This window comes from Dendrobates tinctorius, unplaced genomic scaffold, assembly GCF_039654945.1.
Source record: "Dendrobates tinctorius isolate UK_male_01 unplaced genomic scaffold, ASM3965494v1 ptg000046l, whole genome shotgun sequence".
In the NCBI taxonomy this organism is placed as follows: Eukaryota; Metazoa; Chordata; class Amphibia; order Anura; family Dendrobatidae; genus Dendrobates; species Dendrobates tinctorius.
In genome coordinates this window covers 5,444,968-5,463,302 of record NW_027361714.1, presented here as the reverse complement: position 1 = coordinate 5,463,302, position 18,335 = coordinate 5,444,968, and the positions used below count along the sequence as shown (strand labels likewise).

Below are 18,335 nucleotides of genomic sequence, written 5' to 3'. Positions count from 1 at the left end.
AAAAATGAAAATACAAACAGTTGCCCAATCAGAAAGTGACTGAATGAAAGGTATATTGATATATTTCAACTGCCTTCTCATGTAGCTGCATTTTGGACCTTTAAAGCCATGTTCACATGTTTGTAAGGAGGTGACAGAGTCCATCATGTGTCTTCCCCACTTTGGACACTGTACACATGTATCACGTTCGGCACCATTGTTGTTTACTAATGTTAATGTGATGTTGCTGTATTGTTTATGTACTGCAATGTGAATGTATTTGATATGTGTTATGTATAGAAGTAGGGATAGAATAGAAGATAGCCAAAGTAAACCAAATATATTACATAGAAGAAATAATTGCCAGTACGACCTTTAAGATGAATAAATTCAGTTCGACTTGGGAACCGTGGACACTCTTTAGAGAAACAGATGAATACTTAAACTTACTAAACACTCAGTAAATCATATCAATCTGCCCCAAGATCAGCTAAACTTGAAGCAACACTGATTGACTAACCAGACAAACAGGGCAAAATAACTACCGACTGGACACTACTCCTGTTGAAATTCCTATCCTACCCTACCCCCAATTATTTTCCTTTTCTATATTTTTCTCCTCCTCTCTAACTACCATCTTTATATTTAATTGAAAGTTTATAATCTGATGCGACTATTGTCTTGGACTTACGAGTTTAAGTTTTTCATAACCTAGCTATTGTCTGTTCTGTCATATAGCAAAATGCCACAAATAGCAACAAAAGAGATGCTAACAGTTGTTCGAAGCGTCCGGACGAAAATCTATGAAGCCAATGATACTTGTTCATACTTGTCGCATATATTATTCTTGTCTATGTTAAAACAATAAAAAGATGTTTAAAACAAGAAACAAAGCAAGAATAGAAGATAGCATAGGACAATAATGGGAATAGATTAGTAGGGGATATTAGTGATAGGGAATCAGAGTTTAGAGTAGGTTTAGTCAGCATAGGGGTTTTCCAGATGGGGAGTAGTTTACAGTGTAGTGTAGTGCAGAACAATAGGATGTAGTGCAGACACTTTCTGGTTAGTGAGCAGAGCCCGGGCAGCCTTGCCAAGGGCAAGAAGTCAGTGCAGAGCAGATGCAGCAGTGAGAAGAGACAGTCTGACAGCCTTGGGGGTGAAGCTGCTAGGCAGGAAGGGACCTCAGGCTGAGTGTCATGCAGGCAGTCACCAGCTTAAACAGGAACGTTCCGCAGAGGATCCAGAGCTTACGGCAGGGACAAGGTGGCAGCTGAGATGGCGAGCCCATTACACTATAACTCAAAGCTTGACCAGGGGAATGTCCAAAAGCTGGTGGGCCTAAAGCATGGACAGGACAGGTATTGTCTGAAGGAGCAATGATTGCTGAAAAAAGACAGCGATTGTCCTGGAAAAGGCAGTGATTTCTGGAAGCAAGGCAGGAATAGCCAAAAGCGAGGCAGGGATAGCCAGAAGCGAGGCAGGGATTGCCAGAAGCGAGGCAGGGATTGCCAGAAGCATGGCAGGGATTGCCAGAAGGAACAGAAGATGCCGGGAAGACAGGGAAGAGCAGAGATTGCTAGGAAGACAGGGAAAGCTGGAGAGATGCAAGTCTGTGTACACCGGGCTGTGTATGTAATGATACCCTACTGCTAAGTAAAGTTGAACTGTTGAAAAAGGACGTTGTCTCTGTAATGGTTTGTGGAGCTTGTGGATACGGAGCCGGAGTGACAGAAGCTGAGGGGACTGTGAAAACTAATGTGAGATTCTTGTTGCGCACATTATACACAGTGAAGAAGGGACATTATATTTCATCTGTGGGGCACCAGGGTGTGGGAACACAACAGCTCGTTGCCACAATTAACATTTGGTCAGTATTTTACATCAGTGTATGTAAGACAGAACCAGGAGCGGGTGCTAAATACAGAAGAAGTAACATGTTTCCATTATACTTTTCCTCTGATTGTTCATTTCCTTGTTTTGGGTTATACATACTGAGGTAGAAAACTCACCAAATACTCAATGTGTGCAAGTGGTCTAACTGCTCCTTAAACAATTGCCTAATGTTGCAGTGAGAACATTTTTTTTTCCAGCAAATGGAATGTTGCCATCGTGAATGCTACTGTGGTTTACGTATTTTCACCGACACAACATGTGAACGCAAGGTAAAACCTAACAGCGTTTATAACCACACCTGGCTGTGCAGATGTGAGACATTTACTACATGGGGTAAAATCAGATGCAGGTCCTGGCTTGGTCTGGCTGCTTCCAGATGACACAGCCATTAAAAGGTTGTACTTTAGAAAATAAAAAATTTAAGCATGGATTAATTAAAAATAATAAAAATAGGCATACTCACCATCCAGCATCCCCGCGGAACCAGTGTAGGTTGTTCCGGATGCGGTGCCAGAAGTCATTAGCTGCAGCGGTCAGGTGACTAGAAGAACGACTCATCGGATGTAAGAAAAAGTCTGATCGCCAAGAACTACTTGCACATAATGCATGGGAGGGCAATTAGCGAATAAATCACAGTGATTTATTTATGCTTATAAATAATGTAGTTACGACAAATAGAACCAGGCATTAACTGAAGATTCAGCTAATGAAGATTACATACGGGAATCGTATCACCTTGTTAATGATGCTAAGCACAAATCGTAAAGTAACCTCATCATGATAACCTTTCCTGAACGCCTAGAGGAAATACCTACAACGATAGGTAAACTTTCTGCTGTGTTGAGTGCACATATGTCTTCAATTGAAAGCAATGCCGCTTGCCAGGTCTGAGCAGATCACAAGTCTGAACACCCAAAGGGGTGGAATTCTGTTCCCATAGCTACATGTCAAATAAATAAATGAGATACCTAGGGAAGCTTCCACATTCTTGTGGTCTGATTAAGTCATATTTACCGTATGCTTGTATAAAAGCAATTGAGTTTTAACTGCAGGCCCATAACAAAGTGTTCCATGTTTCCACACCCATATGACACTGTTAAAGACATTCAGGGCGGAAAAATACCCTCTGCTATATTAACGCCTTAGAACATTACATACGAAAATGAAATCCGTCATGCTTTCCCCCGATGAGTTCCAGTATAATTCAGCCATTAGCTGTGCATATAAGTGAATGTGCTAGCATAAAGCGCAACCATAGATAAGCCCAAGAGCTTAAACATCTGTGTATTCATTTTACATTACTAATATACTAATAGGTTACACAAACCCTAGGACAGCTTGACATCATTTTACGTTTCAAAATGTCAGCTGCGACAATTTGACATTCAACATGTCAAGGGGTTATAAAAAGGGTTAATCCAGCCAAAATGATCAGGTTACAATCTGCATCATTGGTATTCATTAGAATATATCACTTCAATGATTCAAAAAATAAAAGCAACTAACCAGCAAAAATCAAATGTTGTCCAGGAGTTTTGGCAGCTGGATCAGGGGCAATCAGCTGGTCACCATGGCAGTTCTCAAAATCAATTTGGTTAGTATTTTCCATCAGTATTTGTAAGCCAAAACCAGGAGTGGATGATAAATACAGAAGCGGTGATGTGTTTCCATTCTACTTTTCCTCTGATTGTTCCACTCCTGGTTTTGGCTTACAAATACTTAGGGAAAATACTGACCAAATACTGAATGTGTGGCCTAAGGGGTTTTAGTGTAGATAGTGTATAGCATAGAAAAAGTAAAAAATATTCATTTTTAGAATCAATTTTTTTCTACATCCATCCCTTAAAATCAAGTAATAAATCACTATTTGTAGTAACTAAATAAATCCACAAGTATAAAAGATAAATACATTAAAAGCTAAATATCTTGGTAGTTGTAAAAACAAATAAATGTACTGTGTTGTTATGGGTATAATACCTATAAGTTAAATGTCAACTTAAATGCATGCTAAATTTATAGCTAAACATTTTACAACTTTCCCTTCAAAACTAAGTGGTAAATTTGTAATTTAGAAACATTAATACAGAAAGGGTTATGGCTCACCGAATGATCAGAATGTAAAATATCTAAATGTAAAACATCTATTTACTGACAGAAAAAGATGAAACTAAATCCAGCTGGGAACTATTCAGAATCTGTTCAGAATTGTGGATTACTGACCTTGCACTACCTTTCTATGTTATGACTCACACTCGTTTTCAAGTAACTGCAAGCTACCATACTTGCTTTACCTTTTGTCTCACACATCTTTTCACACTGTTGTCTAGAAATTGTTTCTCTTTTACGATTGCTAGCATAAAATAAAAATATTACACTATGATGAAAACCTCTCTCCTCCACCAACTATTGGGGGCTTTATGCCTTAAAATTATCTGTGGCAAACAATCAGTTCGCAAGTTTCATGTTTCTAGAGCAATTTAGAAAATAAAAAAAGGGATTGGATTAGTTGTCATATGCAACATAAGCAACAATGACGTTTTGTATTAGACATTAGAACAAGGATGAGAATAATTATATAAAGGGTTTATCTAAATTTGCTATAATATAATGGATTCCACATATTGATTATGTTAGCTGGACAACTATTACTTTGCAACAAATTTTGCGACAAGCCTACAATCTGCAGTAACCACCGATCCACCAAACCGCTGTATGACCAACTCTACACACTCACCTATTGCATCCTCACCCATCGCTTGTAGATTGTGAGCCCTCGTGGGCAGAGTCCTTTCTCCTCCTGTACCAATCATGACTTCTATTGTTTAACCCCTTAACAACCGCTGATACGCCTTTTAACGGCGGCAATTAAGGGTACTTATGCCTCAGTGCCGCGTTTTAAAGGCACTGAGATATAAGTGTATAGTGCCCCCCAGAGTCTGAATTTCTCTGGGGTCTCAGCTACTGAGGGAACATGATTCGATTTGTTTTTACTGACCCCAGTGTTGCGGTCGCCGTTATTAATAGAATAACGGCAACCGCAAAAAAGTCTGATTTCCCATTTAATTTCTCTCTCCTCTGATGTGATTGCACATCAGAGGAGAGAGAAATGGGGTCCCCGATCCTCATTCGGTACCCGATCCTCCCCCGTTACCTCCGGTGTCCCTGCATCCCCCCGTGAAGTCCCCTAGGAAGAAAATGGTGGGCACATGCGCAGAGCGCCCGTTGAGATCTGCTGGCAATTGGCAACAATAGGAAATTTTTGTATTGTTTCATTTTGATCACTGTGATAGACCCTATCACAGTGATAAAAAAAAAATAGTAAATCAAACCCCCTTTATCAGTTAGGTAAAAATAATAAAATAAAAAAATGTATTTATTTCCATTTTTCCATTAGGGTTAGGGTTGGGCTAAAATTAGGGTTGGGCTAAAGTTAGGGTTGGGCTAAAGTTAGGGTTGGGTTAAGGTTAGGATTGTGGTTAAGGTGGGGATTACGGTTAGGGTTGGGATTACGGTTAGGGTTGGGATTAGGGTTAGGGGTGTGTTAGAGTTATGTTAGTGGTTAGGGATGGGATAAGGGTTAGGGGTGTGTTGGGGTTAGGGTTGGAGTTAGAATTGTGGCTTTTCCCCACATATAGGGTATTGGTGCATTCAGGAAAAATTGCACAACAAATTTTGTGGTCCATTTTCTCCTGATATCCTTGAGAAAATAAAAAAATTGGTTCCAGAGAAAAATTTTGTGAAAAAAGTAAAATGCTCATTTTTTCCTTCCATATTGCTTTAGCTCTCATGAAGCACCTGAAGGGTTGTTAAACTTCTTGAATGTAGTTTTGTGCACCTTGAGGGGTGCAGTTTTTAGAATGGTGTCACTTTCGGGTATTGTCTGTTATATTGACCCACCAAACTCACTTCAAATGTAAGGTAAAGTTGACCTGTGGGAAATGCTATTTATTAACTATTTTGTATTACAGTACTCTCTGATTTAAGGGTGGAAAAATTAAAAGTTTGAAAATTGCAAAATTTTCAAAATTTTTGCCAAATTTCCATTTTTTTTCATAAATAAACGCAAGTTATATGGAAGAAATTTTGCCACTAACATGAAGTACAATATGTCACGAAAAAACAATCTCATAATCAGTACGATACGTACGATATGATATGTTGAAGCATTCTAGAGCTATAACTTCATAAAGTGACAGTGGTCAGAATTGTAAAAATTGGCTTGGTCATTAAGTACCAAATTGGTTCTGTCACTAAGGGGTTAAGATTACTCGACTCGGACTAGGACAGCCACTGATGTTTCTTCATTAGTTACAGTTTTCTTGCATCCACACCTTGGCAAATCCAACACTGAACCTGTTTCATGAAATTTGTCAAGCAGTTTGCTAACTGTAGCATGGGAGATGGGTGGTCTCATAGGGTGTCTTGCATTGAAATCTGCTGCAATAACTCGGGTAGTGCGTTCACCAGACTACTACATAATATCTATCCGCACCTCACGTGCTAACCTCTGCAACATGTCAATGGTTTTAAACAAAGATAAACTTGTAAATAACTATTGAAAGAATAAAGTTACATTAAAGCCAAGCACACCATTATATTTCTTGTGAAATTCTCAATAGGTTTGGTGTGTCACATGACCCTCTTCCCATTGAAAAAAATAAAGTTGGATCCAAAATGGCCAACTTCAAAATGGCTGCCATGGTCACCACCCATCTTGAAAAATTTCCCCCCTCCCATATGCTAATATGCCACAAACAGGAAGTTGATATCAACCATTCCCATTTTATTTCGGTGTATCCATATAAATAGCCCACCCTGTAATAACAAAAAGACCAATTTTTTGCGAACAGCAAAAGTTATACCTGGTTTACATTGGCTGTTCCTTGGACCATTCGTTTCCTGATAATTGGGCAGTAAAAACAGGCTGTCAATTGCCCTTGAACCCGAAAATGCTCATTTGTCAGGTGAAATTATCTTTTGACTTGATTAAAGGGAATCTGTCACCTGGTTTTGGCGGGCGATGAAAACGAGGTCGGTCCGGTCCGATGGGCGGTGTTCCCAATGTGTGCCACCTCCCCATCCTTGAACGCCATCCGCAGCTTTTTGAGGAATAGGAGTAGGTGTTCGCCATTTGTTGCGCGTGCGCTAAGCATTCTTGGCTAGCGCACGCGCAGTATGCTTTGCCCAACTGCAGGCAAAGCCGAAAAGCCTGACTGCGCATGCACCGGTTAACTAAGCCCCAGAAGTATTTTGCTGTGTTCTGGGCCTTAGTTAACCCTCCCTGACAGGTTTTCTGGAGGGAGAGATCAATTCTTGTTTTTTCAGCAAGCCTGCAAATTATACTTCAGGCTGCACCCTTGTTCATCAGGGAGTGAAGAGCAACGGGTGGGAATCATTATGTCCCTTCTTAAGGGAGATCCCCAATCCTGGGCCTTCTCCCTGCCGGATGATTCACCATCATTAGAGTCCGTGGACGAGTTTTTTGCGGCTTTGGCGCTAGTGTACGGGGATCCTGATGGCGTCTCCCTGGCGGAATTCCAACTCCGTAGGTGTAAACAGGGAGCCCGGGTTGCTGAGGAGTACTGCTCAGAGTTTAGGAGGTGGATCACTGACACTCAGTGGAATGACCCTGCACTTAGGAGTCAATTTGTGCAGGGTCTGTCTCCAAAGTTGCAGGATACTCTGGTGCAGTATGCTGCCCCCAGGTCGCTGGAGGCCGCTATGTCCCTTGCCATTCGGGTGGATAGACGCCTTAGGGAGAGACATACACAAAATGTGCCCCCTGTTGTCCTCGCTAGGGAGAAGGACTCACCAGTGCGGACGGAGGAACCCAGGCAGCCCGGTATTGTTGGTACAAAAAAGGGGTTGTCTGCAGCTCGCCGTGGTGGGGGGGTATGCTTTTCCTGTGGGAAGCCGGGCCATTTCATGGGAGCCTGCCCAGTGCGTGCCAAGTCTCCAGACGAACCCATGCAAGTAGGAGGTGCTAGTTTGTGTACAGGGCTGCCTACGGTTCAGGGAGTGGTATCGGAATGCTTCTTGTTATGATTGAGTCACCGTAGGAGGCAAAAACAGAAATGCTAGCTAAGTCCAGAAAACCAGAGAAGTTGGCAGCTATCGGATTGCAGACCCCTGAACCTATCAACACAACTAGCAGTAGCCGTGGGGGGTTCCTACGATGCCCTAGACCCCTCGATCACAGCCGGAGAATTAAATAGGCCTAAAGAAAGAAAGGGGAAATCTAAACTGCCCCAGAGCAGACCCCAAAGCAATAGGCAGCCCCCAACATATAATGACGGTGAAGCAAGATGAAAATACTAACACAGACAGAAAGATAGACTGAGCAAAGAGGGGCCCAAGCTAACTTGATAGGAAAGGACAGGAAGGCTACTGTCTGCAATCCGTGAAAAACCCTATGAAAATAAGAGCCAACAAACTGACAGTGAAAAAGGCCCTGAAGACGCTAGGCTTCAAAAAGCTATGTCAGCACTCAGGAATATACTGAAGACAGAGCTACAGGCAAAAGGAGATTCAGCTCACCCCAGCAGGGGATGGCAGAATTTTGAAAAGCAAGGAAAACAAAAAACAAAACAAAAAGGCTAACAGCCAAAACAGAAAACTTAGCTTTAGGGAGCAGGAATCAGACTGGTGTCCTAGGAATCCACAGAGAAATCACCCGCAGGGCAGAAGGGCGTCGGCAGCCTTATATCCAGTCTGTGACTCCACTCAGCCAGTCATCCTCATTAGACTCAGGTGCCTGATAATCAGGCTTACTACCTTCCTTCACCAGAATAGGGAGTTCACCAGACCCCAGTGACGAAGGGGAAAATGAACTCAGAACAGCTTCTACTGCGGGCAGACTGGTCATGTCCTTAAGGCTTGCCCTACACATGCGAAATTATCTATGCCATCTCAGAAGCCGCATTCCCCTGGTCACTTGGAGGGAGGCGACGAGGGAGTGTATATTTCCTCCATTTTGCCCTCCCAAGGTACTATGTCAGCGGAGGTGTTGGCTGGCGAGGTACCTGAGGGCATACCGGTGCTTGTTAACAGTGGAGCAGAAGTCAGTCCAGTGGATGCTCAGTTTGTCCAGATTCATGGTCTGAGGTGTGAGACACCGGACAAACCTATAAGCATCCAGGCCATTAACTCTGTTCCACTGAGCCAGGGGAGCTTGACTGAAGTCGTAGAAAATATCCATCTGCGGATAGGACATCATGAGGAGTCCTTGGCATGCTACATCTTGGAGGGAATGCCGATGCCCATCGTTTTAGGCCTCCCTTGGCTGAAAAAACACAACCCAGTAATAGATTGGCAAGCTAGGGAAGTATTCAGCTGGGGGCAGTCGTGTGAGGGCTGCTGCCTAGGGGCTACTGTCTCTGCAGTCTCTCTGCAACTGGCCCCTTCCTCTCCCGTGGGAGCAGCAGATGTGCTGCAGGAGAGTAGGGGCAAGTCTCAACCCTTGCCATTAGCCAACCCTGGAAGGCGCAGACCTCGTGGTGGAAGGGGTTGGAGGGTGGTAAGCCCCTTGGTGAATTGCGGGGTGTGAGTGTGGTAACTATTGAAATTCGCCTGCTGGTGGTGGTGTATCCGGCTGCACGTTTCATTGTTTAAAATCGCCCTGCTGGAGGCGGTGTATCTAGGGTCACGGGTGTCATAGAAATTCGCCCTGCTGGAGGCGGAGTATCCAGTCACCCGTGACATCACACAAGGATAGTGGTAGTGGAAAGGGCAATGATGGGGATGGTGGGGGAGGAGGAAATGATGGAGGTGGTGGAAAGGGCAATAATGGGGGTAGGGAGAAGGCAATGATGGTGGTAGTGGAAAAGACAATGATGGGAGTGGTGGGAAAGAAGGCAATGAAGGAGGAGGTGGAGAAGGCAATGATGGAGGGGTGGAAAGGGCAATGATGGGAGTGATGGAGAAGGCAATGATGGGGTGGTAGGGGAGAAAGCAATGATGGAGGTGGTGGAAAGGGCAATTATGGGGTGGTGGTGGAAAAAGCAATCATGGAGGTGCTGGAAAGAACAATGATGGGAGTGATGGAGAAGGCAATGATGGGGTGGTAGGGGAGAAAGCAATGATGGAGGTGGTGGAAAGGGCAATTATGGGGTGGTGGTGGAAAAAGCAATCATGGAGGTGCTGGAAAGAACAATGATGGGGTGGTGGGGGAGAATGCACTGATGGTTGTGGTGGAATGGACAATGATGAGGTGGTGGAAAGGACAATGATGGTGGTTGTGGAAAGGGCAATAATGGGGATGTGGAGGAGGAGGAAATGATGGAGGTGGTGGAATGGGCAATGATGGGGTGGGGAGAGGACAATAATGGGATGCAGGGGGAGGACAATGAGGGGTGTGTGGGATTGGGATGGGAGGAAGGGGGACTTATAATGGACTTAGAAACAGGGGTAGATGGAGGAAGACATTATTATCACTTATGTCTAACACAGTCCCTTAGTATATAGTGTACTCACTTATTATGTATAACACAGTCCCTTAGTATATAGTGTACTCATTAATTCTGTATAACACCATCCTTAGTTACATAGTTTCCTCTTTTATTATGTATAACACTGTTCTTTATTACATACCATCTTCTCTAGTTATATATGGTGCCGTCCATTATTATATAGCTTCGTCTGCTGTTATGTACAGTGCTGTCTCTTACATAGTGTATTCTTGCTAATTTTGTTATTCACAGAGCCCTCTTTTATTACATACTTTCCTCTCTTTTTAGATACAAAATGACTGCTGTTGGAAGAGCCGGTGACCAGACGACCAGTCCATCAGCTCCTCCATTAGAAAAGAAGCTTTCCCATGCTCCATTAGCCATCATTGCATTATACATCTAACAACACAGGACGGTATGTAATAAAAAACAGGGCTCTATATAATCCAATATGTAATGGACGGTACTGTACATAACAAGAGAAGGCACTGTATAATAAGGGACAGCAATATGCATAATAAAGGAGACTATGCAATATATATTTATGTATGTGTGTGTGGCTATATATATATATATATATATATATACAGTGGCAATCTAACCATATGAGGGTTTATTTTTTTGCAGGACAAGTTGTACTTTCTAATGCCACCATTCAGTTTATCATGTGATGAACTGGAAAGCGGGCAAAAAATTCCAAGTGCGTTGAAACTGCAAAAAAGTGCGATTTCACAATTGCTTTTTGTTTTTTTTAATTACCAGATTCAATTTAGGGTAAACTGACCTGGCAATATGATTCTCCAGATTAGAAAAAGTACACAGATACCAAACATACATAGTTTTTTTAATGTAAGTAATGAAAAAAAATGGAAATTTGTAAGAAAAAAACAACACTTTCTTGTACCACTAAATTTAACAGACCCATAAGTTTTCATTATACTGGATATGGGGTTGTGTGAAGGCTTATTCTTTATGCCCTGAATTGCAGTTTTTATGGATACCATTTTGGAGGTACATATCGCCTCTTATTTCATTTTATTGCAATGTTGCGATGGCCAAAAAACTTAACGTTAGAATTTTGATTTTTTTTTTCCCCCTCATTACGCCATTTACCGCTCGGATTGATTTATTTTAGATTTTGATAAATCAGACTTTTACAAAAGCAGCAATACATATATGTTTTGCTTTTATTATGATAAAGGAGGCGATTTGAGCTCATGTTTTTTAATTTTTTTTCACATTTTTAAAAACTTTTCTTTCTCTATTTACTGTATTCAATAGTTCCCTTAGGGGACTTGAAGCAGCGATCATCTGATCTCTTGTGCTATACACAGCAGTGCATTAACGCAGCTACAGTACATACAGAGAAAGTCCCAATTTCCTATGAACGCCAGCCTCAGGTTGGCTTTCAAAGGAGGATTGTAATGAAGGCACTGGGGTCTTCAGCAGATCCTTGGCTGTCATGACAACCCATCGGTGCCCCATCAAGTAACGGGCGCGTCAATGGGCACTGAAAATTACGTACCCCCCTGCCAGCATGTGTTAAATCTCATTGTCAAAGATTGATATTGGGATTCTATAGGTTAACAGCTGCAGGTGGAGGTCCCCTCCACCCATGGCTGTTAGAGGAACATGATGGTTCATTAAATCAGAAGACATGTGCCCGGAAAGAGGCTGCATCAAAGTAAGGGAGGTGGAATATGATGTACTGGTACATCATATGTCGTAAGTGGTTAATATAGCAAATAATTGGTTTTAAATATTCTTGTTCAAAAAGTAAACCCCATGAAGTTTTATACATTAAATTACAAACATAAGCTTCTAACAAAATTTGAAATCACTTACCATTCCATGATTTAGCCAGGGTGGAATGAAATTATCCAGCAGCTTTGGGTAAACAAGCTCCCTGTCATATAAGTAGATAACCCAGAACATGGTCACCACAAACTGAAAAAAGGGGAAAAGGGTAAACAAGTCAATAAATGCAATGCATCCAAATTCCATTTTTAAAATGGCTAATTTCAGTCCATGCTTTTGTCTAATGCTTATTAGAGAATCCATGCAACTCTAAGAAGGTATGGAAAGTATATTCTGCAATCAGCATTACTGTTCGGTCACCAAATGGTCTTTTTATATATACATAGATTGCAGTCATAACGGAAAGTGTTGGCACCCTTGAAATTGTTTCAGAAAATTAAGTTTTTCTTCCATAAAAATATTGCAATTACACATGTTTTGTTATACATATGTTTACTTCCTTTGTGTGTACTGGAGCAACACAAAATAAAAAGAAAAAAAGGCAAATTGGACAAAATTTCAGACAAAACCCCCAAAGTGGGCTGGACAAAATTGCTGACACCCTCAGCTTAATACTTTATTGCACACCCTTTGGAATAAACAACAGCAATCAATAGCTACCTATAACCATCAACAAGCTTCTTGAACCTCTCAACTAGAATTTTGGACTACTTTTCTTTTTTAAATTGCTCCATGTCTCTGTTGCTTGAAGGGTGCCTTCTACCAACAGCAATTTTCAGATTTCGTCACAGGTGTTCAATGGAATTTAGATCCAAACTCATTGCTGGCCACATCAAAACTCTCCAGGGCTTTGATTCCATCCATTTATGGGTACTTTTTGAAATATGTTTGGGGTTATTGTCCTGCTGAAAGACCCATGACTTAGGATGCAAACCTAGCTTTCTGACACAATATTGCGACCCAAAATCCATTGGCTATTATTCAGATTTCATGATGCCTTGCACACAGTCAGTGCCAGAGTCAGCAAAATAACCACAAAACATCTTTGAACCTCCACCATATTTGACTGTAGGTACTGTGTCTTTTTTGTAGGCCTCATTAGTTACACAGTAGAATGATGTGCTTTACAAAAAAAGCTCTGTCTTGTTCTCATCTGTCCACAAAATGCTTTCCCCAAAGGATTTTGGCTTACTCATGTACGTTTTGGCAAACTGCAGTATAGCTTTTTTGTCTATGTGTAAGCAGTGGGGTTGTCCTGGGTCTCTTGCCATAGTGGTTAATTCCATTCAAATGTCGCTGGACAGTTTGTGCTGATACTGATGCACCCAAAAGCAAGCTAATGGGGGCACCACCGAAATATAAAAACGGGGATCCAACCCTGGCCTACAACCTATATATGACAGTCACAAGCAGAAAAGAATAGGCCACAAAACGGGGATCACCCTGAATAGGAATTTAGCAAAAATATTACAATTTTTATTTAATTAAATTAAGCACAGCAAACAACAACAACACATTAAAAACATTAAAAAATGGTCACACATGTGACACATTCAAAAGATATACATATCTCATAATAGAGAACCAAACCTGATAACCACTACCACTTTTGGTGGAGAAAGTGTCTTATACCCAAGGTCCATGTAAACTAATACCCAATTAGAAGGTTTTGAAAGCACACTAATACACTGTAGCCATCACAAATGAATCATGGATATCAGTGATGCAGATAAATTTTAAATTTTAAATGGATGTTATCACAAGCTCAAATAATGCCTTGAGACAGTGCATACAATTAGTTATATAGCTCTGGCATACTCTTATTCTCAATGTGGTACATAAAAAACAAACGTTTCTGAAATGTACTGAATAAACCCCAATTGGAAATACCTCAGCCTGAAGTCAGGCTCCAAGAGCAGACCAGATCATCCAGACCAGAAATGGGCTGTAAAGAGTGCAAACAACCAAAGGACATCTACATGTCCACCTTCAAATAATATACATAGATGCACAGAACCCAATACATCACATATGAAGTGAAGTGGAGTGGGGCAGGCTGGACTCATTAGTCACTTCATATGTGATGTATTGGGTTCTGTGCATCTATGTATATTATTTGAAGGTGGACATGTAGATGTCCTTTGGTTGTTTGCACTCTTTACAGCCCATTTCTGGTCTGGATGATCTGGTCTGCTCTTGGAGCCTGACTTCAGGCTGAGGTATTTCCAATTGGGGTTTATTCAGTACATTCCAGAAACGTTTGTTTTTTATGTACCACATTGAGAATAAGAGTATGCCAGAGCTATATAACTAATTGTATGCACTGTCTCAAGGCATTATTTGAGCTTGTGATAACATCCATTTAAAATTTAAAATTTATCTGCATCACTGATATCCATGATTCATTTGTGATGGCTACAGTGTATTAGTGTGCTTTCAAAACCTTCTAATTGGGTATTAGTTTACATGGACCTTGGGTATAAGACACTTTCTCCACCAAAAGTGGTAGTGGTTATCAGGTTTGGTTCTCTATTATGAGATATGTATATCTTTTGAATGTGTCACATGCGTGACCATTTTTTAATGTTTTTAATGTGTTGTTGTTGTTTGCTGTGCTTAATTTAAATAAATAAAAATTGTAATATTTTTCCTAAATTCCTATTCAGGGTGATCCCCGCTTTGTGGCCTATTCTTTTCTGCTTGTGACTGTCAGATACTGATGCACCCAGAGCCTGCAGGAGAGTTTGAATTTCTTTGGATCTTGATTGAGGCTGCTTATCCACCATCCGAACTATCCTGTGTTTCAACCTTTCATCAATTTTTCTCTGCAGTCCATGTCCAGGGAGATTAACTACAGTGCCATGGGTTGTAAACTTCTTCATTATGTTGCACACCGTGGACAAAGGAACATCAAGATCTCTGGAGATGGTCTTGTAACCTTGAGATTGTTGATATTTTTCAACAATTTTGGATTTCAAGTCCTCAGACAGTTCTCTTCTCCTCTATCGGTTCTCCATGCTTGCTATGGCACAGAGTCAACGTCTCCCTTTTTATGTGGTTTCAAGTGTTATTTTCATATTGCCCACAACTGTTGCTTGCCACATGTGAGTTCAAACGATCATCACATGCTTGAAACAAAGGTATTTACCCATTTTTGGAAAGGTGCCCACCATTTTGTTTGGCACATTTTTGTTTTGTGTGTAACAAAACATGTGTAATTGCAATAATTTTCTGAAACAATTTCAAAGGTGCCAACACTTTTGGCCATGGCTTTATTTCCTGATTTAGTATATTTTAGCAGCATGATGGCCATTTCCTTTTTAAAATGTCAGTCTGTAATCCTCTGAAATGTCATTTGCGTATTGTATTTAAAAAGCCTACCTTAGACCATATCTACATTTTTGTGGTGGATTTATTTATGGGAAGAACTCTGCTGCAGTCTAAAAATTAAATAGATTAACATCTCAACACCCTATAAGTGTGCCCATCATGAGCGGCAGGAAGTAGCCATGTTATGGCAAGTCTACACAGCTGGGAGAAGCAACGCAATAGCTATAATACATAGCAGCAGCCCTTTGTTCTCTGCTGTTTTACTCTCATCTATGGTGCAATCAACACTGATTGTATCGTACAAGTTAGTACACAGGTTGTTTTGTCGATACAGATTCTTACCAGTACATTAGTGTAAAAAAAATCTATTTGTAATTAAACAAACAAACAAAAAAAATATATATATAAAAAACAAAACTAGCTGCAGTGCCCACAATTCAAATACATTATCTAATGGGAGTTTACGGTAGTCTGAAATTGACATTCTGTATCACTAAAAGCATATATGGCCTTGCCCTTCAACAATGTACTGTATTATACTACATATTGTTCAGATTGGTTACTGTGTCTAAATATAAACTTCCTACAAAGCAACCTTGAAGGAAATTTATGCAGGGAGCAGATATTTTTTACAACAATAATAGAGAAATTAAAAGTGTAAGCAACTGAGACTTCCAGGGTTGGGACATCTTGCATGGCTGTTTTTACAAGACATCCAAATGGATGACTAATCAATTCAGCTACAGTGGCTTGCGACAGTATTCACCCCCTTGACCTTTTACCTATATTGTTACATTACAACCTGTGTTTAAATATTTTTTTGTAATCTGATTTGTGTGTGATGCATCAGCACTAAATAGTTAAAATTTGGTGATGTGAAGTGAGAAAGATATAGGCATAAATTAAATTTATGGGATGAAATAACTAAAAATTGGCATTTGCATATGTATTCACCCCCTTTGCTATGAAGCCCCTTAAAGTTTCTGGTGCAAGAAATAACCTTCATAAGTCACATGCTTAGTGAAAGGAAGTCCACGTGTGTGCAATCTAATGGCACATGGTCTGTCAGTATATACACACCTTTTCTGAAAGGCCACAGAGGCTGCAAAAGTGTAAAGCAAGAGGCACCAATATACAAACCACGCCACAAAGACCAATGAGCTCTCCAAATAAGTCAGGGACAAATTGTTGAGAATTACAGGATTGGGTTATAAAAAAAATCTGTCATGACCCGAGACTAGGAGACTAGGGCTCCTATCCTTTCAATAACACTAGGGGGCGCCCTAGTTCACCCTAATCCCTGAGTTGCTTCTGAAGGTGAAGATGCCAGGGCCACCAACCTTGCTTTTTTGCTGTAGCCGGCCTCTGTCTGTTCCCTTCCCCCAAATCGTGATGTTCACTAAAGACTCTAAGACGAAAATTCACAGGTTCAGAGCTAATGTCACGACTCAGTTGTCAGGTGCCCCAGGATCAGGGTCTCCTAAGTTGGACCTAACACTAGGGGGCCCCATAGCTTGCCGTATTCCCTGAGTTACTTCTTGCCTTATCCCCTTGCCTTATCACCTGCATCCACCCTCTGTCTGTTCCCTTACCCTTTCCAGGGAAGAGGGGAGCAAATGTACATCGTAGTACACCAACCAGATGAGCAAGACAACATGAATAAGGGCAACTGAAAATACCAGGCATATAAATATTCACTCACATATAACAAAGGAATACACCGTGGAGTGGAGGATGGGGAAAATCCAAAGCAAGAGGAAAGGGAATTATCACACTTACAAATGCAAACAACAGTCACAGATAAATCCACCAAACTCCTCATATAACCAAACAACTCTCCTTCAAGCCATGCAGCATAAGCTTGCTCTGACAATGTGCTTCAGTCAGGACCCAGATTATATAGAGGATAGGAATGGCTAACCATGCTCAGCTGAGTGCTCAGACTCCCAGAGCTCCCAACATGGCCGGTTAACCCCTGTATTGCCAAAAGAAATTAACACCATTTAAAAAGGTGAAGTTCTTCTTTTCAGTGCAGGAGTAGGAGCAATCAAACGCTGCAGTCTTCTGGCTCCACTCTCTGTTACGGTAACCCCGTGACAATATCCCAATCCCCCGGAGTACCATCAAATCCACTATCATCAAAAGGAAAGAACATCATACCACAACAACCCTGCCAAGAGAAGGCAGACCACCAAAACTCTCAGACTGGTAAGGAGGGAATTAATCAGAGAGGCAGCAGAGAGACCAAAGGTAACCCTAAAAGGATCTGCAGAGTTGCCAAGAAGAGACTGGAATATTTATTTGTCCATACAATCACAATAAGCCGTATACTCCATAGAGGTGGCCTTTATGGAATAGTGGGCAGAAAAAAAAGCCTTTACTTACACAAAAATTGTAAGACTCATTTTAAGTTTGCCAAAAGACATATGGAAGACTGCCTGAATGTATGGAATAAGGTGCTGTGGTAAGATGAGACAAAATTTAACATTCTGGCCAGGAAGGTAAACACTATGTCTGGCGCCAAACCTCTTTACACCAAGAACACCATCATCACAGTGAAACATGATGCTGTGGGGATGTTTTTCAGCAGCAGCAACAGGGAAAATGATCCGAGTAGAGGGGAAGTTGGATGGTTTGACATACAGGGATATTCTTGAGCAAAACCTGTTTCAGTCTATCAGTGAGACTGGGACTGAGGTTCGCCTTCCAACAATGACCCAAAGCATATTGCTAAAGCAACACGAGTGGTTTAAGCGGAAACGTAAATGTTTTGGAGTGGCCTAGCCAAAGTCGAGACCTTAATATAATTGAGAATCTGTGGTCAGACTTGAAGATTGCTGTTCACCTGAGGAAACCATATAGATTGAAAGAGCTGGAACAGTTTTCCCTTGAGGAATGGTCAAAAATCCCAGTGTCAAGATGTGG

General features: G+C 41.2%; 1 protein-coding gene across 7 annotated transcripts in view; it reads right to left on the bottom strand.

The window, feature by feature from the left end:
• The window catches only part of AIG1 (androgen induced 1), a 621,643-nt gene that overhangs the window by 268,625 nt on the left and 334,683 nt on the right, over nucleotides 1-18,335 (bottom strand). For all 7 annotated transcript variants that reach the window (XR_012232254.1, XR_012232253.1, XM_073575668.1 and 4 more), the window contains one exon: nucleotides 12,168-12,269. Coding sequence is in view for 5 of the 7 variants with exons in the window: in XM_073575668.1 (XP_073431769.1) it covers nucleotides 12,168-12,269 (102 nt within the window). In the remaining 2 variants the exon portion in view is untranslated. The remainder of the gene's footprint in view (nucleotides 1-12,167; nucleotides 12,270-18,335) is intronic.